We start from the raw sequence: 21866 nt of genomic DNA on the forward strand, positions 1-21866 counted from the left end.
CCTTTCCTACTCTGAAATACCTCATGTTCCCATTGGCCTTTCGTACCCTGAAATACCTCATGTTCCCAATGGCCTTTCCTACCCTGAAATACCTCATGTTCCCAATGGCTTTTCCTACTCTGAAATACCTCATGTTCCCAATGGCTTTTCCTATCCTGAAATACCTCATGTTCCTAATGGCCTTTCCTACCCTGAAATACCTCATGTTCCCAATGGCCATTCCTACCCTGAAATACCTCATGTTCCCACTGGCCTTTCCTACTCTGAAATACCTCATGTTCCCATTGGCCTTTCGTACCCTGAAATACCTCATGTTCCTAATGGCCTTTCCTACCCTGAAATACCTCATGTTCCCAATGGCTTTTCCTACCCTGAAATACCTCATGTTCCCAATGGCTTTTCCTACCCTGAAATACCTCATGTTCCCAATGGCTTTTCCTACCCTGAAATACCTCATGTTCCCAATGGCCTTTCCTACCCTGAAATACCTCATGTTCCTAATGGCTTTTCCTACCCTGAAATACCTCACGTTCCCAATGGCCTTTCCTACCCTGAAATACCTCACGTGCACTTTACAAGCCATGCATTTGATTAGCAAATGTGTGGGCGAAAGGAGGGAGTGGTGATCATGGTACGAGATTCACTCCCACGAATCCTCGTCTTACGAATGAAATCGTCAGGCTGCATTCCATTCGTAACTGAAGGACTACCTGTATATCAACATCATAAGGTAGCTTTGCATGCTAACTTAAGACTCCCTAAAAGGATTTTTTTTAAAAACTCAAGTCAATGAATCCCTTGAAGATTTTATTGATAATTTTTGGTACCGGAGCTACAGGGCAAACACTAAAGGAGGCGACGTTAAGCAGTTTAAGCCTGATCATTAAGCAAATTGACGCTGAGGACACAGATAAGACCCCAAGTGGCCTCAATGACTCTCTAAAAGGATGCAAATGACCAGCTGTCTGCAAGGAGTATCAATCCTTCCATTCCCCAACATCCAGTCAGAGCTGAAGAAGCTTATCGGATGAGAATCAAAACGTCTTCAAGGAAAAATCAGAAAGTCCAGTTGCCTCTTGAAAAAAAAAATCACCTTTGAGATTCCCTGCAAAGTACTCCTTTTCTTTGCCAACAGGGAGTGGACCGACACCAATATTTATTATTTGTTGTGCTTTCCTCCGCAAATATAACTCACCAAACTCCACCATGATTTAATGCCCTGCTTGGAAATAGCCGACTATTTATAGAATTGTCCTACTTACCATACAAGCCGCCTGAACGGCCTCAGAGACGTTGCCAGCGTTGGGTTCGCACCAGAAGACGTGACACTCGAAATGCTGGTTTCCCGCATCCATAATGAAGGCGAAGGTATGTATGTCTTTTCCCACGCCCATGAAGGACAAGAAGCGGACACGACATTCCACCACAATCTCCTCTTCATTCTAGGCGTGAAGGGAAAGTTGTTGCCGTTACAGTTTCGTGTGCAAAATATACTTAATTTTTCATTATTTCGGTACATAGGTGGGCAGAACCCATGCTCCATAGGCCGCCTCCCATGGCTTAATCGTCTAGTTATAGTTAATTAACTTTCCAGTTAATTAGACTGTAGGCAGGATCAATGCAATTTCATTTAATTTTCTCCCCTTAAATCCGGGATAATTACTGTTGAAAGCCTCACTGATTTCGAGGGGTTTTTGGTATTTTTTTTTAGTCGTGGAATGCTAATTAAATTGACAGTTTGATTATTTTTGTAAGTGAAGATAGTAGCACATGGCAAACGGTAGCACACGGATCTTGAAAAGGCAGTGCAAAAATTATCATTTGTCACCGCCAAATCTGTTTTGACTGACACTACAGATGGAGCTTTCTGCGTTTCGCCCATAACCTTAAAGGCTTGGAGAAAAAATAAAATAAGGATGAAAAAAAACACCAATCTTCTTCTTTCTTTGTCATTTTTAATGATCCCGGAATCTCTTGCATTGAGATAGAGTCGGGGTAACTGAAGGAAGCTGAGCGTTTACTGGCTGGGTGCCCTTCCCATCACCAATGCAGAGTTTGTGTTAGCAATAGCAGTTAGACTTATATACAGCTTCATAGGGCTTTCAGCCCTCTCTAAGCGGTTTACAGAGTCAGCATATCGCCCCCACAGTCTGGGTCCTCATTTCACCCACCTCGGAAGGATGGAAGGCTGAGTCAACCTTGAGCCAGTGAGATTTGAACCGCTGAACTGCAGATAGCAGTCAGCTGAAGTGGCCTGCAGTACTGCACTCTAACCACAGCGCCACCTTGGCTCCTGTTGTGGCCTGCCAGCGTCCAGCAGAGCTGGCAGCAGTCGGACAGTGGGGAGCTTGGGGAGGAACACGGGCCAGTCCTGGAGGATGGGGAAGGCTCTGAGGAGGGCTCTGTGTTGGAAGCAGAGAGGGGGCCGAGGCCCTCTGGCAGTGATCAGGTGCCTTCGAAGCTAGACAGCAGTGGGGCAGAAGAACAGCTGGAGCCTGTTCCCAGCGTGCGCGTGCGCAGAGCTGCCAGAAGAAAAGAACAGCTCAGAAATCAGGGTCGACTTGGGAGTAAAGCCACAGGTGGAAGGTGATTGGCCCCTCCCATAGGACATAAAAGAGGAGCGAAAGGGGAGGGGGCTTTTGCAGGAAACAATTCATTCGTTCGGTCGTTAGATTTGTTTCAGGAGTGTGAAGATCTGTCTGTGAATCTCAGAGACTCTCTGCCCAGCCTTTCCTTGCACAGGACCTCATTTGGACAATATTTACATGGCAGCTTTCCAAGGTAGATAAGGTCTGTGGTCATAAATATTCCTTTGAAAGACTGTTTACCGGGCCTTGGCTGAACGTGAATGAGAGCAATTCACAATCATTTAATAAAAGGAGTTTTGCCAGGGCTCTGCCTCGGGCTTTTTGGAGAAGCCTAGGTCAGAATAGTTTGCAGCAGAACTGAACGGAGCTGAGTGTTTACTGGCCAGATGCCATTCCCTGTCGCCGATGCGGAGTTTTGTTCAGCAGATTTATTCTCATTGTGCTCATTGTGAGAGAAATATCAGTCTCTACCTAGGATCGAACCTCCTATGGCAAAATAATAACAATAATTGTTGGGTCAAGTTACAAATCCTAGCATTAAAATAGGACCAGTTGAAGGAACCGTACCCCATCGCTGATGACAGTCACAGTAGCATCAGCCACATTCATGGTGACAGGCGTCCATTCTTCTCTGTTGGAGGACTCCATGAGATTTTCTATAGTCCCATTCAGCATGTCCATACCTTCAGAAGAACAGAAACAACGGACGCACGACCTTAGAACTTTTGAGGGACGCACAACATTTTGGTTTTCCTTTGCTTAAAACTTGATTCTCTGGTCTAGTCTGACTTTAACCTTAGTCTCATGCCTGCAAGCCATCTTTTCCTTTGGACTTCAGGCAGTTTACAGAGTCAGCCTCTTGCCCTCAACAATCTGGCTCCTCATTTTACCCACCTCGGAAAGATGGAAGGCTGAGTCAATCTTTGAGCTGGTTAAGGATCGAACTGCTGGCAATCAGCAGAGTTAACCTGCAATACTGAATTCTAACCATAACGCCACAACGGCTGTGGCAAAGGAGGACAAAGAGGGGGAGGCAGCGAAGGAAGAAAGAAGAAAGAAGAATGGAGATGGAGGAGGAGGAGTCGGAGGAGGAGGAGGAGGAGGGACACATTTATGAAAAAAAAATACGTTTACGTACCCACTGGCTTAGTTACAGGTAGCATGCCCAGGTATTGCACATGGAATTTCTGGACCAACTCAGTCTTTGGTGTTGGAAAATCTACTGCAGGGAAGCAAAACATCGATTTCATCTTATCCCATTCACATCAGGCCGCCTCTGCTTCATTTTAATGCCAGGAGCCAGAGTGAATTATCAGGTAAGCCGATAATATTATCGATTCCCATAAACCCCCTGTTCTAAGGGGGAAAAAAAGGATCCTGGGGAATTAAGATATCTGGGGAATTAAGGAATGGAGTGCTATAAATCTTCATGGCGTAAAATAAATCTTCTCGTGACAGTTAGGAGGCAGGGTTCAAGGAGGAAGCTTACCTAAGCGTAACTCAACAGCCACAAATTTCTGACTAGCACAAGGAAGGTTGCAAATGATGAGTTAGTCAGAACACAGCTGTGACTAACAGGTGCAAAAATATCCACACGTCAAGGTCCCATTAAACTGATTTATTGCTAAAAGCCTATGCACAGGAATCTTCTAAACCAGGGATCGGCAATCTTAAACAGTCAAAGGAGCCACAAAGGTCCCCCATTCAATTCTGGAGCCGACCGGAAGTCCGGTTTCCCCCACCACAGAGTCTCCTCCTAGCGCGGCGTCCTTTTTCCTCTACCTGTCCTAACCGAAAGCCCTATCAATTGTGGAGCCGACCAGCGACAGGGAGCCGCAGCAGAGGGATGAAAGAGCCACATGCGGCTCCAGAGCCACAGGTTAATGATCCCTGTTCTAAACTAATGGTCAGCACCTGGTTAGAGTTAGACGAGGGCCAACTGAATTCAAGGGAGGTTGCAGTTAGATTACTTGTGGCTATGTAGGGATTCTAGGCTGATTCCTCTTTTCACTCCTCTCCCCCAGGTTCTGCCATTCCTCCTCCTACAATTAAAAAAATCCTTTTTATGATGCTGTGATCCCTTAATTTGGGGTAGACTCTGGGCGAACAGGTGGAGCCAGAGGTGGGTTCTTACCGGTTCGGACTGGTTCGGATGAGTAGGTAGTAATTTGGCTGGCCACGCCCCCAAACTAATTCTATTGGTGGCGCCGTAGGCATTTTTTTAACCTACTGCGCATGTGCACGTAGTGCTTGCGTGGCCAAAGCGTGTTCCTGAGCAAACTGGCAGTAGAAGAAGCCGTAACCCACCCCTGGGTGGAGCTGAGCGTTTACTGGCCGGATGCCCTTCCTGACGCCTATGTGGGGTTCACAGCAGATATTTATTTTCTTTGAACCCGAGGAGAGAAACAGCTGTCGCTACCTAGGATTGGAATCTCGACCTTCTGAGTGGGAGGCGAGCGTCTTCACCACTAGGCCACCCCACCATTACATTCCTTCTCCTACAGTGTCTTCGAAAAAGCTAAATATCTGAAAGCCATGATTGTTACAGCATGCGGTACATGCTTGGGAGGGAGAGTGCTCCTCCGTTGCCAACATCTAGCTTTCCTTTCCAGACAATGGCCTAGTCTTCGACTCGATTAAAGACGGATACAGGCAGTCCTCGACTTACAAGAATTCGTTTAGTGACAGTTCAAAGTTACAAAGGCACCAAAAATGAGACTTGTGACCATTTTTTAATAGTTGCAACATCCTCCTTCATTGTTGCAACATCCTCATGATCTGGTGCGGCAAGAAAAACGATACAATGCGCCAAAACTCAACAAGGGTCTCACTCAAGTGACAGGAACCCAGGGCTCAATTTTGGTCGTACGTCGAGGACTAGCTGCCTGTCTATTGGGTGCAACTGGTCTGGCGTGACTCTAAAAAGCAGAGATCCTCCCTCACGACCATCAACCTACGCGCTGTCGCAGGTTTTACCTTGCAAAGGGACCTCCAGAGCGACGTTCGATCGTTCCTGCAAGGAGTTGCAAGCCACAGCTTTGGCATTCTTCCGTTCAGCCATAATCTGCAGGAAAGGAGGTGAATGCAATTTATTTTCCCCTTTCGGGCGAGAATTTTTGTTTGTTATCACACCAGCTTTGTTTTCGAAGATCAGCCTTTAGACCAGTGGTGAAATCCTCCCGGTTCGGCTGAACCGGTGAATTGAATTGAATTGATTGGTCTTGTATGCCGCCCACTCCCGAAGGACTCCGGGCGGCTTACAATAAACAAAGGAAGGGGATAAATAGACAAATAGACAAACAACAGTTTAAAATACACAACATTCATAGTTCCCGTGGGGCTGGCTATTTCAACAGCCCCCCAGCCTGCCGGAGCAGCCAGGTCTTCGTGGCTTTGCAGAAGGCCGGGAGGGTAGTAAGGGTCCGGATCTCCACGGGGAGCTCGTTCCAGAGGGCTGGAGCTGCAACAGAGAAGGCTCTCCCCCGGGGAGTCGCCAGCCGACATTGGCTGGCAGATGGGATCCGGAGGAGGCCTAGTCTGTGTGATCTGATCGGTCTATGGGAGGTAATTGGGGACGGTGGGGACGATTATGGTTGCTTCTGCGAACCGGGCATTAAAAAAAAGCTTCCGAGAATCGCGCTGCTCAGCTGTGAGCCACGAAATTGCGGGAAGCTTTCCCCTCTGCTTTTTAAAGCAATTTTTTCCTGCCGGTTCGGGCAAATGGGCAGGAAATAAATGCTTTAAAAAGGGGGGGGGGGAAGCTCCCGATGATCGTGTAGCTTCTGCTCCCCCCAACTTTTAAAAGGATTTTTTCCTGCCAGTTCGCGCGAGACGCCAGGGAATAAATGCTTTAAAAAGTGAAAATAAGTTGGCCACGCCCACCCAGTCACATGACAAACCCCCCCACTACCAAGCCACTCCCACAGAACTTCAATTTGAGGGATTCTTTGCGTAGGAGAAATCCAGTGCGCAGTGGTTAGGGTGCAGCACTGCAGGCCACTTCAGCTGACTGCTATCTGCAGTTCAGTAGTTCAAATCTCACCGGCTCAAGGTTGACTCAGCCTTCCATCCTTCCGAGGTGGGTGAAATGAGGACCCAGAGTGTGGGGGCGATATGCTGACTCTGTAAACCGCTTAGAGAGGGCTGAAAGCCCTATGAAGCGGTATATAAGTCTAACTGCTATTGCTATAAAAACCTCACTCGTATTTCGCGCAGGTCGAGTAATGAATGTTTGAGGATATTAATCTAGTTTGTGGGAAGGAGTTTGTGGGAAGAAGCAGGCGTGGGTTTTATGAAGCTTATCTCGGTGCGATACAGACAAGAGGAACCGCTCCAGGCCATTGGGGGGAAACATCATGTTCTAACCCAGCTCCCCCCCCAACAAAATAAATCCTCTGGAGTGAACTCCAAGATTCCTTTATTAGGAATGCTGGCAATCCCGGCAATGGCTGCAATGGTCGCAAGTGTGAAAAACAGTCATCAGCCACTTTTTACAGTGCCGTTGTAACTTTGGATGGTCACTAAATGAACTGTTGCAAGTCGGGGGGGGGGGCTACCTGCATAAAAAGCTGGCAGGAAGCTGGGAAGAACAACAGATGTTCAAACTATTGTCGTCCGCCAGCAGAACTGGCAGCAGATTCGGACAGTGAGGAGGTTGGGGAGGAACCTGGGCCAGTCCTGGAGTCTGGGGAAGGCTCTGATGAGAGCTCTGCGTTGGAGGCAGAGAGGGGGCCAGAGCCATCCGACAGTTACCAGCTGCCTTTTGGAGTCAGACATCAGTGAGGCAGAACAACAGCTGGAGCCTGTTCCCAGTGTGCCCATGTGCAGAGTTGCCAGACAAAGGGAACAGCTAAGGAACAAGGGTTGACTTGGGAGTAAAGCCACAGGTGGACAATGAATGGCCTCTCCCAGAGGGAATAAAGAGGAACAAAAGGGGAGTGGAGTTTGTAAGAGACAATTAGTTCGCTTAATTAATGTGAAGATGTGTTCGCGATTCTCAGAGACTCCTTGTCAAGCATTTTCTTGTACAGCTTTGCGCTGGGAAGATATCGGGCTGGCAGCTCTCCAAGGCTGATGAGGTCTGTGGTTGTAAATTCACCCTTGAAAGACTGTTTGCTGGATGTGAAGGAGAGGAATTCACATTACCGTATTTTTTGAAGTATAAGATGCTCTGGAGTATAAGACGCACCTTAGTTTTTGGGGAGGAAAATAAGAAGAAAAGAAATTCTCCCTCTGTCTACCAGCATCCATGGTATTCAGCTGACACATGGGAAGAAGGTCAGCCAATGAAGAGGCAGAGCAACTAAGTCAGCCAATGGGGGCTATTTGGACTCTGAAATTTGCTGTGTGAGCAACAAGTGAAACTGCTTGTGTTTTGCTTGCATTTACTGCTACTTTGGAAAACCTGCTTTTGGTAATGTATTGTATATTATTATTATTATTATTATTTTGAATCCTGCTGAATCTGTTACTTGTGTGTGCTTTCTGAATGTGATTGCTGCTGCAAACTCTGACCAGCAAAGTTAGCTTCAGCACTTATTGCAGCCTGATTCAGCACAGCTGATTGGCGGGTGAATCGGAGTGCCCGAATACCCCCAATCAGCTGTTCCAGGCTGTAGGGATTGCCGCAGACTATCGCTGACTCAATGCCTTGTGTTTTTGGCCTCTGGTGGGTGGGGCTACATTTGGTGTATAAGACACACCCAAATTTTCACCCTCTTTTTTGGGGGGGGTGCATCTTATACTCCGAAAAATACAGTAGCTTCATAAAACGAGACAAGGAGTCTGCTTCGTGATTTTGGGAAGCCCAGGTCAGAACCCAAAGCCCACCGATTAAAGCAACGGAGACTCGCCTTCGAACAGATTTCGTGGAGGCTGGTGGCGATGGCTTTCGCTGGGGTGTCACATCGGAACACGTGGCATTTCAAAATCCGTGTCTCTCTGTCTCTGGCTACATAGGCGAAATCCCTGGAGAAGGAAAAGGAAAAAGAAGGAAGAAACACCCATTAAAACACACAGAGGCTCGGAGAGAACGAGACCAACGGCAACCGGAGGAGAGGACCAACGATGGAAGTGAAGAATTTCGCTCCACGGCTGAAGGCCAAGATATGGAGAACTACTTCTTTTTCTCCGTTAGGGAGTTTTATCTGACCCTTTGCAGATGATTGGTTGCTAACTAAGATTCATTTATTGAGCGTATTTATTGAACAGAAATAGGCTATGGCAATCCCTGCAGCCTGAAACAGCTGATCGTCAGGAGGCGGATCCAACCAACAATGAGCTGCTTGTGCTAATCAGGCTGTGCTGAAATTGAAACTGAAATACACTGTTTGCTGCAAGGAGGCAAATTGCTGGGAGGCAGAGGCAGATTTCCCCCCCTTGTGCTAATTAGGCTAAACTGAAACTGAAACAGGCTGTTTGCTGTTTGCTGCAAGGAGGCAAATTGCTGGGAGGCAGAGGCAGATTTTTTCCCCCTTGTGCTAATTAGGCTAAACTGAAACTGAAACAGGCTGTTTGCTGTTTGCTGCAAGGAGGCAAATTGCTGGGAGGTAGAGGCAGATTTTTTTCTTGTTTTCCTCCCCAGAAGCTAGGTGTGTCTTATACTTTGGAGCGTCTTATACACTGAAAAGTACAGTATCTTCTTGAGATGCTTCATTTACAAAGTCTCAATTCATTCCCCACAATTGTCTCATTTTCTGATAAAGTTGCTTTTTGCAGATCGGGAAAACTATCATCTTCTCAACCCCATAACCCCTTGAGGAGTAGAGTCAGGGCAAATGAATGGAGCTGTTTATTGGCTGGATGCCCTTCCTGTCGCCGACGCAAAGTTTTGTTCAGCAGATATATTTATTCTCAGCCGGGAAAACTTTATTAGAAGATATCTGCCTTTGCTTTTTTTTTTTTTTTAGCTACACACATTAAGCGTAAATGTCTTGGGAGGATGTAGGAGAACCAGAAGCTGTCTACTACAAAGGGATCCATCAGCATTAGCCATGAAATCTTTCCGGCAAGGTTGAGACATTAAAAGGACTTCAATTATTAATTAAATCAAAACCCATAATCAAAACTAGGTCATTTGACCAAGACAAAGGGTTTTCTCTCCCAACGCTATCAAGTTACATTTAATCCCAATTCTTCTCCTTGTTCTCCTCCTCTTCCTCCTCCTCTTCTCCTTCTCCTCTCTTCCTCTTCTCCTCCTTCTCCTTTTCCTCCTCTTCTCCTCCTCCTCTCTTCCTCCTCCTCTCTTCCTAATCCTCTTCTCCTCTTCTCCTTCTCCTCTCTTCCTCCTCCTTCTCTTCTCCTTCTGCTCTCTTCCTCCTCCTCTTCTCCTCCTTCTCCTCCTCTCTTCCTCCTCTTCTCCTTCTCTTCCTCCTCCTCTTCTCCTTCTCCCCTTCCTTCCTTCTCTTCCCCACATGTCTCATTTAGATAGCTCCAATTTAAACCTCCCTGCATTGTTGCTAAAATACTTTGACATGATTCATGAAAACAATAATCCTCTGAACAAAAGTTTGGGGTATTTCAAAAGCAGATACATATTTTTTTAGATAAAGAAGGGAATTTATAAATATAAATTTATAACTAATATCATAGTTTCGGTGGGAGACGGTGAGCATCCTAGATCAGAGGAGGTTGGCAAACTTAAAGACTCAAAGAGCCATTTGGAGCCGTTTCCCACAGAAAAGAAAACACCTGGAGCCACAAAGGTCCTAACCGGAAACCCCCTGTTCAATTCTGGAGCTGACCGCACACCATCATCTGCTTTTAACTATCTCATAATCTTTTGTAGGTGGAGTCTGGGGAACTGAATGGAGACGGCTGTTTACTGGCTGGATGCCCTCCCCTGTCGCCAATACAGAGTTTTGTTCAGCAGATATATTCTCAGTCAAAAGCGCGCTGACAAAACCACGATGTCATCAACGCAGCGACAACAGCGCAGCGACAGAAGGGTTAGGTTTAGGGTTAGGTTTAGGGTTAAGGTTAGGTTTACAGCGCGCTTCTGTCGCCGCGCTGTTGTCGCCGCGCTTCAGCGCTCATTCGTCGGCGCGCTTTAGAACGCGTGGTTTTGTCACCGCGGTTTAGTCGGGCACGCTTTTGTCGTTCGCCCTTTTGTCGGTGAACCATTCTCAGTGTGCCCATGGTGAGAGAAATATCTGCCTCTACCTAGGCTCGAACTCACAGCCTCCTGATGGTGAGGCAAGGCAGTCCTGAATCTGCCTCTAGGTCACCGCACCACAATTAAAGAGGCCCACTGTTCTGCGTTAAAACCAGTAAGACAAATTGTACAGATGATCAATGGAACATTACTGCTTATGTTACGCCAATTAGCTTAATAAAGTAAGGGGATCCTGTTAATTTAAAGAACCCTAATTGGCTTGTTGCAAAAGTAGATTAAAAAGGAGCTGTGAACCAGCAAAAGAGACAGCAAAGGTTTCTAACTCATTTATTTTTATTCTTGCAAACGGAAAGGAGCTGGAAATTGTTGGAAAATCAATGGCAATGCTTGGATAACCACACGAATGGAGTTTAGCAACCAATTAAGCACTATTTAACTGGGCAACAATTGCTCAATGCAATGACATAAAAATAATGTATGTGCAGTTTGCCCAGAGTGTGCCACTTATTGCATTAATTTCCCTTGAGATTCCACCACATTAAATGCAACCTGAAAGATGCGGTGAATTTCTATGAATTGGAAAAGGATGGAGCCGGGGTGGGTGGGTGCCCCCCACTCGCGATTTCCGCTACCGGTTCAGGTGAACTGGTCCAAACCGAATACCACCTCTGAAGCCTGTCCATATTAGGGGAGAAACAAAACTACCCTGGAAGACATATATGAGGTCCTCCTAAGCCAGCTTGTTCAGACTGAAGAAGCTACTTGGATGAGCAGCAAAACCTCTGAACCAACAACAAAAGTCCCATTTCCATGACTCAACTTCCAGATAATGTAAAAGGGACAGAATGGGACAACTTGCCACAGCCAATTTGCTGTGGCCCATTCACCATTGGACAACTGGCTGTGGGACAATTTAACAATTCTATTTAATTAGTTAAAATAAATAACACATTATTTTAATTTTTGCTGTTCATATTTCGTTCTGTCCCTCCTTTTGCATCCCTTCTTTAATTGATCCCATTATTTCTTTGATATCAGTGAAACTACTGTCCCACAGTGAGTTGGCCATGGTGAGTTGGCCATGGTGAGTTGACCGTGGGCGAGTTGTTCATATCAAGTTGGCCATGGCGAATTGACCATGGAGAGTTGGTCATGTTGAGTTGGCCATGGCGAGTTGACCATGGTGAGTTGACTATGATGAGTTGATCATGGTGAGTTGACTATGGTGTATTGGCCATGGTGAGTTGGCTATGGCAAGTTGGCCATAGTGAGTTGGCCCAAGGTTAGTTAACCATGGCAAGTTGGCCATGGCGAGTTGACCATGGTGAGTTAGCTATGACGAGTTGGCCGTGGTGAGTTGACTATGACAAGTTGATCATGGTGAGTTGACTAGGGTGAATTGGTCATGATGAATTGGCCATGGTGAGTTGGCTATGGCAAGTTGGCCATCGTGAGTTGGCCAAGGTTAGTTGACCATGGCAAGTTGGCCATGGTGAATTGACCATGACAAATTGTCATAGACCCTGTACAGGATGTGAGAAGTCAACAGCAGTTAGAAGCTTCCACCACCACCACCACCCAACCTTACTAAACTGCTATCCAAAACAGATTTTAATTTGTTAAAATCGTTTCCATTGGAAGGGAGAATGTGGCATTTGAAAAGGCTTCTGTCCCACGCAGCGTCTACACAATTCTACTTCCTACTTCCAGACGGCATTGGGATGTCTTTCGTAAAGGAAAGGCATGAGATGTTGGCGGGATCTAAACTTTGCTTTGCAGGTTTCTACTCTCTGCAAAGTTTGTAAGCACTCACAAGGTCCCGATTTCTTCCCAAGGAAACAAAGAAAGTGGGAATTGCTGTGTAGAAGAGCATCCCGTTCTTCTCCCGGGACTCCTTCTCCAACTCTCAGTTGTGAAATCTCTTCTAGAAGATTCCAGAGACTTCTGAACCAGGTCAGAAGAGGTGCTGAGTTGAAGGAGGACCCTATTCTGCCCATATTCTATCAATCTACAGAGGCAAGTATATTCTCTTTCTTTCTTTCTCTTTCTTTCCTTTTCTTTCTCTTTCTTTTTTCTTTCTTTCTTTTTCTTTCTTTCCTTCTTTCTTTCCTCCGTTCTTTTTTCTTTTTTGTTCTTTCCTTCCTTCCTCTTTTTTCCTTCCTTCTTTCTTTTTCTTTCTTTCCTCCCTTTCTTTTTCTTTTTTCTTTCTTTTTCTTTCTTTACTCCCTTCTTTTTTTCTTTTTTGTTATTTCCTTCCTTCTCTTTCTTCCTTCCTTTCTTTTTCTTTCCTTCCTTCTTTCTCTTTATTTCTTTCTTTCCTCCCTTTCTTTTTCTTCTTTCTTTTTCTTTCTTTCCTTCTTCTCTTTCTTTCCTCCCTTCTTTTTTTCTTTTTTGTTCTTTCCTTCCTTCTTTCCTTCTCTTCCTTCCTTCCTTCCTTTCTCTCTTTCTCTTTCTTTCCTTCCTTCCTTCCCCTGGCTATCCTTCTCACTAATGGACTACACACCTGTTTCCGAACTCTACTACAGCGTACCCCTGGACTGAAAATTAAGACAAAAAAACAACATGGTTTAAATTTATGCACGGGATGGAATTTAAGGACAGGGGATGAGTAGATCATTCAGAAATGAGCAAATGGAACGAGAAAACTTCCCCCTTTTTTTTTCTTTTGTCCCAAGACAAATGGGTTCCTTCTCGTTTTCTTTCCGTCTTCGAAGGAGAACAGAAACAAACCCCGGGATCCCTTTACGCGATCCACAGGCTACAGTGTGATCAACAACAGGGACAACCCAAAGCCATTGCACAACACTTTCACCACAACTTGCAAGGCAAAAAATAAGGACAAAAGGCAGGCAGGCAGTGAAATAGAGGAAGAAAGAAAAAACAATCATTTTTTTACCTTTCTCTGAATCCGGAAAAGCATGGAAAAACAGAGCAGAGAGAGTTAGGAAAAGCACAGAGAAACTCAGCTCCTTCCCACCCCTCCCCGTCCGTTGTCCCCGACTGAGCCGCACAACAATTTTTCTTCTGCACTTCTAGTCCTAGTTGGAGTTTGTCCACGCTCGGAAGTATTTTTGGAAGTTGTCATGAGGCCTGTGAGGCTCAGCTGAATGGCAGGCAACACATGAAGTGAAATACGGGCTTAAAATATCACGCACAAACAGGGGAATCCAGACGACAGATGTGTCCCCTTCCTCCTCGCTGCGTTTTCCAAAGGGAAGATCATATCGGAAGCGACGACGTCAAAAGAAATGAATAAGTAATGCATCTGTGCTACACAATGCAGGATTTTCTGCCTGTTCCTTCATATTTCCTCCCTTCCTTTATGGCGAACCGTCCTGGAAATCTGTACCCGATTCTAAAAGAAAACAAGCGATTTTTCTTCTTCTTTCGTTATCCTCTTTGTGCACAGAACTGAAAAGGAAATCCATTCGTCCCTTTGGGCCGAATAATAATAATTTTTTAAAGAGGTCCCAAGTTATGCCAGGAAAACGTTCATGTTATTCATTATTACAGCAAGGGGGAAATAAAGATGCATAAATTAAGGCGGGATATTATGAACGTTTTTATAATAAAGACAACTACCGTAGTTCTTGTCTTTTTTTCTTTCTTTCTCCTACAGTGTTTCCCAAAAAATAACACAGGATCTTATTTTCTTTTGACCCCCGAAATAAGCACTGGGCCTTATTTTTTGGGGGGGTGTCTTATTATTTTTGAGGTGCAGGAGGCGGTGAGTGTGGTCACCTCATGGCTGCTGCTGTGTTAGAATATTCTCGGGGAGGGCTTATTTTAGCGGTTCCACTACAAAACCACGTTCGACTAAAGGGCGCTCGACGAAACCGCGTAGCTGACGTCATCACAGCGCGACAACAGCGTGGAGAAAAAAGCACGCTGTAAACGCTAAACCTAAAATTAACCCCTAAACCTAAACCTAACCCCCCTAAACCTAATCCTAAACCTAACCCTAACCCTAAACCTAACCCTTAACCTAACCCTAAACCTAATCCTAACCCTAAACCTAACCCTTACCTTAACTTGAATCGGCTTGCTTTCAAAGCGCTATTTAAAGCGCCCTTCTTTCTCCGCGCTGGCTGTTGTCGCCCTGTTGATGACGTCAGCGACGCGGTTTAATCGGGCGCGCTTTAGTCGAGCGCAGTTTTGTCGTGCCACGTATTTTAGCGCATGCGCTCAAAAGCCCAATTGGGCTTATTATCCGGAGAGGTCTTATTTTCAGGGAAAGAGGATAAAATTTTAAACTTGTTCGCGTAGCCATGATCTCTTTGAAATCAAAAGTCAGTATTATATCTGACACAGACTTCCCAAAATAATGTACCTTCGTACCACTTCATGCTGTTATAACAAGACTGTTTTCCCATAATAAAATAATAATAATAATAACAATAAAAAAGACTGTTTTCAAAGATCACTGCATATTTATAACGCTACCATGGGTATAAGAAATGACTTTTCTTTCTTGTAATCAAATCAGTTAATGCATTGTGTGAAAAAAAAAACCTTATGTGGATTTTATTAACAACATCAATAATAAGTTCAGTAAAATTATATCATCAATAATTCTATCTTTAAAACCATCTAATAAGTCATGATCATCATCTTCTTTTAATGATCCCATAATACTTTGCAGGGTGGAGTCTAGGCAACTGAATCCAGCTGAGTGTTTCCTGGCCAGATGCCCTTCCCTGTCGCCAATGTGGAGTTTTGTTCGGCAGATATATTCTCATTGTGCCCAGAGAGAGAAATATCTGCCTCTACCTAGGATCGAACTCACAGACTCCTGACTGGGAGGGGAAAGCTGCACCTCTAGGCCACCGCGCCACACGAATCATCTAATAAGTAATGACGCAGAATTTCCTATCTATGTAATTAATAGATTAATGCCTGATATAAACTTCCGTCAAGTTTTAAAAGGAGGATTATGATATGAGGTTTAATCGGGGCACCAAAGTCAGCGGCTTAAGGTAAGAAACCTAAATAACATTACAAATTCTTGGTGTGGAGCAGAAGGGGTCTTCTCCTTTACAAACCAATCCCTTCCGACTCTTTGTAGTACATTCTGCAAATAAATTAATTTCACTCCTAGCTGAAAAGAAATGATACTCCCAATCATTATAAAAGTAAATAACTCCTTGAATTTTGGGTGACTGTATTCATAGAGTTACCACCTTATAAGCAGAGGGATAGAATCAAGATCACGTGAAGTGTTAATACCACTTTATAAATGCCTTGGTAAGGCCACACTTGGAATACTGCATCCAGTTTTGGTTGCCACGATGTAGAAAAGATGTGGAGATTCTAGAAAGAGTGCAGAGAAGAGCAACAAAGAGGATTAGGGGACTGGAGGCTAAAACATATGAAGAACGGTTGCTGGAACTGGGTATGTCTAGTTTAATGAGAAGAAGGACCAGGGGAGACAGGATAGCAGTCTTCCAATATCTCAGGGGCTGCTACAAAGAAGAGGGAGTCAAGCTATTCTCCAAGGCACCTGAGGGCAGAACAAGAAGCAATGAGTGAAAACTAATCAAGGAGAGAAGCAACTTAGAACTGAGGAGAAATTTCCTGACAGTTAGAACAATTATTCAGTGGAACAGAAGTTGCCTCCAGAAGGTGTGAATGCTCCAGCACTGGAAGTCTTTAAGAAGATGTTGGATAACCATTTGTCTGAAATGGTATAGGGTTTCCTGTCTGAGCAGAGGGTTGGACTAGAAGACCTCCAAGGCCCCTTCCAACTCTGTTATTCTATTCTATTCTGTAATGTATGTGGGACTCATTTGTGAGTTAATGATTATGAGATCTTGATAATTGTGGGATATGCATTGGACTAGAAGACCCTTAAGGTTCCTTCCAACTCTGTTATTCTATTCTATTCAAAACTTCAGCTACGAAATTCAATGCTTTTGATCTAAAGGCTACAAAACGATAGCAGATTTATGGACTGATCAGCGGTATATTCGCGATCTAATCATTGAAAACTTTGAAAAAATCCCAAAGGATCAAGAATAGCAACTGAACTAATTCCAATCGGAAAAATACTCTGATAATAGACCCCCATAAAACCTGGCCAGAGGGTATGAGGCAATGCCACACTGAAGTTGAAACCTAATAACTCTCATTTCAGAGTATTGAAAACAGAATTCTGATGAATCGCCCAAAACATTCCCTCTATCTTTCTTATTTTGTCTGGGTTTACGTTTCATTTTGACTAATAATAACGGAAAGGCTTCCTCAAGCATCCACTGGCTTGTGGATGCTACGCTGCGAACCACAATCATCTTTCAAGCTCATATTCATGGCTGTAAGAGCTAAATAATTGCTTTAATCCAGTGTGTGTGTGTGGAGGGGGGAGCCAATATTACTAGCAGCCTCCATTCCATACTTAATAGCACATCTGTCTAATCTTACAATGCACCAGAGGTTTAACCATTGTTCTGCATCTGCATGGCCAGCCACATCACGTCAAGAAAGAGAAGGGAGGGAGGGAAAGGAAGGAAGGAAGGAAGGAAGGAGGGGGGGAAATGAAGGAAGGAAGGGGAATGGAGGGAAAGGAAGGAAGGAAGGAAAAGGGGGGGAATGAAGGAAGGGGAATGGAGAGAAAAGAAGGAAGAAAGGGAAATGAAAATCTGATCGTCAATTTTTTTTTAAACTTTTTAAAGCATTTTTTTTAACTACCAGTTCTGGCGAATAAGTAGTAAAAAAAATACTTAAAAAAGAAAAAAAAAGTTGCAACAATCTGATCATCAATTTTTTTTTTCCTGATTGTCGGAACTTTTAAAAAAACTTTAAAGCATATTTTACTACCGGTTCGGGCGAATAGGTAGTTAAAAATGCTTTAAAAAGTAAAAAAAAAAGTTCCAACAATCTGATCATCAATTTTTTTTTCCTTGATTGTCGGAACTTTTAAAAAAACTTTAAAGCATATTTTACTACCGGTTCGGGCGAATAGGTAGTTAAAAATGCTTTAAAAAGTAAAAAAAAAAGTTCCAACAATCTGATCATCAATTTTTTTTTTCCTGATTGTCGGAACTTTTAAAAAAACTTTAAAGCATATTTTACTACCGGTTCGGGCGAATAGGTAGTTAAAAATGCTTTAAAAAGTAAAAAAAAAAGTTCCAACAATCTGATCATCAATTTTTTTTTTCCTGATTGTCGGAACTTTTAAAAAAACTTTAAAACATATTTTACTACCGGTTCGGGCGAATAGGTAGTTAAAAATGCTTTAAAAAGTAAAAAAAAAAGTTCCAACAATCTGATCATCAATTTTTTTAAAAACTTTTTTAAGCATTTTTTTTACTATTAGTCCTGGCGATCTGGCCGGAACCAAGTAGCATTTCACCCCTGATTAACACTCCATGTAATTTTGATTCTCTCCCTCCGGTGATGCAGCCTAGGATTGAACTGGCTTTTTTGGCAGCTGCATCCCAGGGCTGGCTTTTATTTTTCCACCGCCTCTTCTACCAAAAAGGTGGGAGTTGAGCTACCCACAACCTCTCCTCCCCTCCCACCTTCCTCATCCTGACGAGTCTCTGGATATCACTCAGATGAGTTGTCCAATTTACTGTAATCACAATCGCTCTGAGAATATTCCCTTGGACGCTTTTAAAAACACACATTCCTTGACATTTATAGCGAGCGTTGTTTTCTTGGCTTCCCTTGCCAAGAAAACTGCAGGGATTTGTCCAGATAATCTTCAAGAATCAGAGATAATTAAACTGAGGGGGAAATAAAGGTCAAAATAAAAATAAATAAGTTGACCAAAATGAAGAGAAACACCCAGGGATCAAATTATCAACAGGAAAATATCATTTGAATTTATTTGTTCGTTTCGTATTGTTTAATATATTCTTCTTCCCCAGAAGCCCTGATGGCCAACTAATCTTATATAGTAGTCCTCGACTTATGACCACAATTGGGCCCAAAATTTAACGTTGCTGACTGAGACATTTGTTAAGTGAATTTCCCCCCCTTTTACAACCTTTCTTGACCCAGTCGTTAAGTGAAACTGTGGTTATTACGTTACATGGTTGTTAAGTGAATCACTGCGGTTATTATGTTACATGGTTGTTAAGTGAATCACTGCGGTTATTGCATTACATGATTATTAAGTGAATCATTGTGGTTATTATGTTACATGGTTCTTAAGTGAATCACTGTGGTTATTACGTTACATGGTTGTTAAGTGAATCACTGCAGTTACTACATTACATGGTTGTTAAGTGAATCACTGTGGTTATTATGTTACATGGTTGTTAAGTGAATCACTGCAGTTACTACATTACATAGTTGTTAAGTGAATCACTGCGGTTATTACGTTACACTGTTGTTAAGTGAATCACCACAGTTATTACATTACATGGTTGTTAAGTGAATCACTGCGGTTATTATGTTACACGGTTGTTAAGTGAATCACTGCGGTTATTGCATTACATGATTATTAAGTGAATCATTGTGGTTATTATGTTACATGGTTCTTAAGTGAATCACTGTAGTTATTACATTACACGGTTGTTAAGTGAATCACTGCAGTTACTATGTTACATGGTTCTTAAGTGAATCACTGCGGTTATTACGCTACACGGTTGTTAAATGAATCCAGCTTCCCCATTGACTTGGCTTGTCGGAAGGTCACAAGAGGGGATCACATGACCTCAGGACATTGCAACTGTCATAAGTACATGCCAGTTGCCCAGCCTTCAAATTTTGATCATGCAACCATGCAACGGTCGTAAGTGTGAAAAATTGGGGTTTTTTTTCAGCACCATTGTAACTTTGAATGGTCACTAAATAATCTGTCATAAGTTGAGGAACTACCTGTACTGTATTATTGTCTGCTCTTTAAAGTAAGTTTCTTTATACAGATGAATGCACCACTGGGTGTGTTTTTAAAAACCACTTCAAAGCCAACGCTGAATCCTAAAGCAGCTTTTTATAGCTTCCAATTTTGTCTCGACGGCATGAATGGCTATAAAAATCTGTATTGCACCTTAAGAAATATGACATCCACATACTTTATGACAAGAAGCCTGCAAATGAAGAGACCCCCATTTGATCAGCAATGTTGCCGGAGCCATTTAAGTATTTGTTCCTTGCTAAAAAGATTCCTCCTTGATTAACCAATATGGTGTTCTCACTTAGGCTCCCCAAAAGCACAAAGCCGACTCCTCGTCCCAATAAAACCCCTTTTATTTAGTTTATAAAGGGAATTCCTTTCCAGCAAAGTCCCGGCCGACAGTCTTTCAAGAGATTTCACAGCTACAGACCTTTATCGGGCTTGGAGAGCTGCCAGGCCGATATCTTCGAAACTCCATGCTGTAGCAGCAATTCCTTGGCAAGGAGTCAGGAACAGATCTTCACCCGAATGAACTGAACTGATTGTCTCCTCCAAACTCCCCCCCTCTTTCTCTCCTCTTTTATTCCCTATGGGAGGGGCCATTCACCGTCCACCTGTGGCCTTACTCCTGAGTCGGCTCTTGTTCCTTAGCTGCTCCCTTCTCCTGGCAGCTCTGCACACGCGCACACTGGGAACAGGCTCCAGCTGTTCTTCTGCCTCACTAGCCAACACAGTTCTAGACTGCATAAACAGAGGGATAGAATCAAGATCCCGTGAAGGGTTAACACCACTTTATAATGTCTTGCTAAGGCCACACGTGGAATACAGCATTCAGTTTTGGTCGCCACGATGTAAAAAAGATGTTGAGACTCTAGAAAGAGTGCAGAGAAGAGCAACCAGGATGATGAAGGGACGGGAGGTTAAAACATAGTTTTAGGCTAGCCCAACCTTCCCTCCCCCCATCCAAGCCAGAGACCCTCCACCATTTCTGACAGATGGCAGTCCAGTCTCTTCTTGAAAGCTTCCAGGGTTGAAGCTCCCACAACTTCCGAAGGCAACTTCTGTTCCATGGGTGGATTGTTCTCACTGTCAGAAAATTCCTCCTTATTTCCAGGTTGAATCTCTCCTTGGTCAGTTTCCATCCATTGTTCCTTCTCTGGCCTTCAGGTGCTTTTGACCCCCTTCCTCCTCTCTGGGGCAGCCCCTCAAATATTGGAAGACTGCTCTCCTGTCTCCCCTGGTCCTTCTCTTCCCTAGACTAGCCAGGCCCAGTTCCTGCAACCGTTCATCGTATGTTTTAGCCTCCAGTCCCCTCATCATCTCTTCTCTGCACTTTTTCTAGAGTCTCCACATCTTTTCTAGTCTGGAAGCATCAAACCATGTTGAGCTTCAGCTTATAAAATAGCTGATACAACTTACAACAGTTCATTTAATGACTGTTCAAAGTTACATCACTGAAAAAAAATGACCTTTTTCACACTTGTAACCGTCGCAGGAAGGAGAAAGAAAGAAAGAAAGAAAGAAAGAGGGAGGAGAGGGAGGAAGGAAGGAAAGAAAGGATATGAGGGGGAAGGGAGGAAGGAAGGAAGAAAAAGAAAGAAAGGGGGCAGGGAGGGAGGAAGGAAGGGGTATGGTGGGGAAGAAAGGAAGGAAGGAAAGAAAGATTTAGGAGTATGGATGGAAAAGAAGGAAGGAAGGAAGAAAAAAAGAAAGAAGGAAGGAAGGAACAGGGAAGGAGGAGTATGGATGAAAAAGAAGGAAGGAAGGAGAAAGAAAGAAAGAAAGAAAGAAAGAAAGAAAGAAAGGCTTTCCTTTGCCAGAATTAATTATTTACAACATGTGTGCCTCTCAAAACACATTTCAGAAATTAATAATTTAAAAAGCCCTGTTTTCTCGCTGCCGCTGAAATGTGTTAATGGTGAAGTAACCGCTCTAAAGACACAATTAAAGTCATGCCTTTGTGCAATTTTCCACAGATTGGATTACATTAACAGCCAAAAGTCAGTTGTCTTTATCTTTTACACTTGGGAAAACCAACGCATAAGGTGGACAATAGTTAAAGCGGAAATTACTCCACACTTGCGCCGAGGGGCGAGGGGAAAAAAAGATTGATAGGACCAGTTCTTCTTCCACGCTCTTCAAGATCTTAATACAGTTTCTTAGATATATATATATATATAATTTAACACACCAAAAATACACTTCTCTGTTTTCTATTTTTCAGCAGATAAAGGAAGGATAAAGAAAGCAGAGATTGATCACCGATTTTAATAATCTGGCAGCACAGTACATATTTCAGGGGTTTTTTTTTAGTTCAAAGGAA

The 21866-nt window shown here is 43.7% G+C and overlaps 1 protein-coding gene across 1 annotated transcript in view; it reads right to left on the reverse strand.

Moving 5' to 3' along the window:
• APBB2 (amyloid beta precursor protein binding family B member 2) overlaps nucleotides 1-21866 on the reverse strand; it is a 115565-nt gene that overhangs the window by 12065 nt on the left and 81634 nt on the right. The window contains exons 11-15 of the mRNA XM_087724841.1: nucleotides 8441-8555; nucleotides 5565-5652; nucleotides 3727-3810; nucleotides 3156-3271; nucleotides 1263-1442 (exon numbers count right to left, since the gene is read on the reverse strand). Coding sequence (XP_087580967.1) covers nucleotides 1263-1442; nucleotides 3156-3271; nucleotides 3727-3810; nucleotides 5565-5652; nucleotides 8441-8555 — 583 coding nt within the window. The remainder of the gene's footprint in view (nucleotides 1-1262; nucleotides 1443-3155; nucleotides 3272-3726; nucleotides 3811-5564; nucleotides 5653-8440; nucleotides 8556-21866) is intronic.

This window comes from Thamnophis sirtalis, unplaced genomic scaffold (genome assembly GCF_051295495.1).
Source record: "Thamnophis sirtalis isolate CommonGarterSnake01/CBP01778 unplaced genomic scaffold, rThaSir2_p1.2 scaffold_10, whole genome shotgun sequence".
Classification (NCBI taxonomy): Eukaryota; Metazoa; Chordata; class Lepidosauria; order Squamata; family Natricidae; genus Thamnophis; species Thamnophis sirtalis.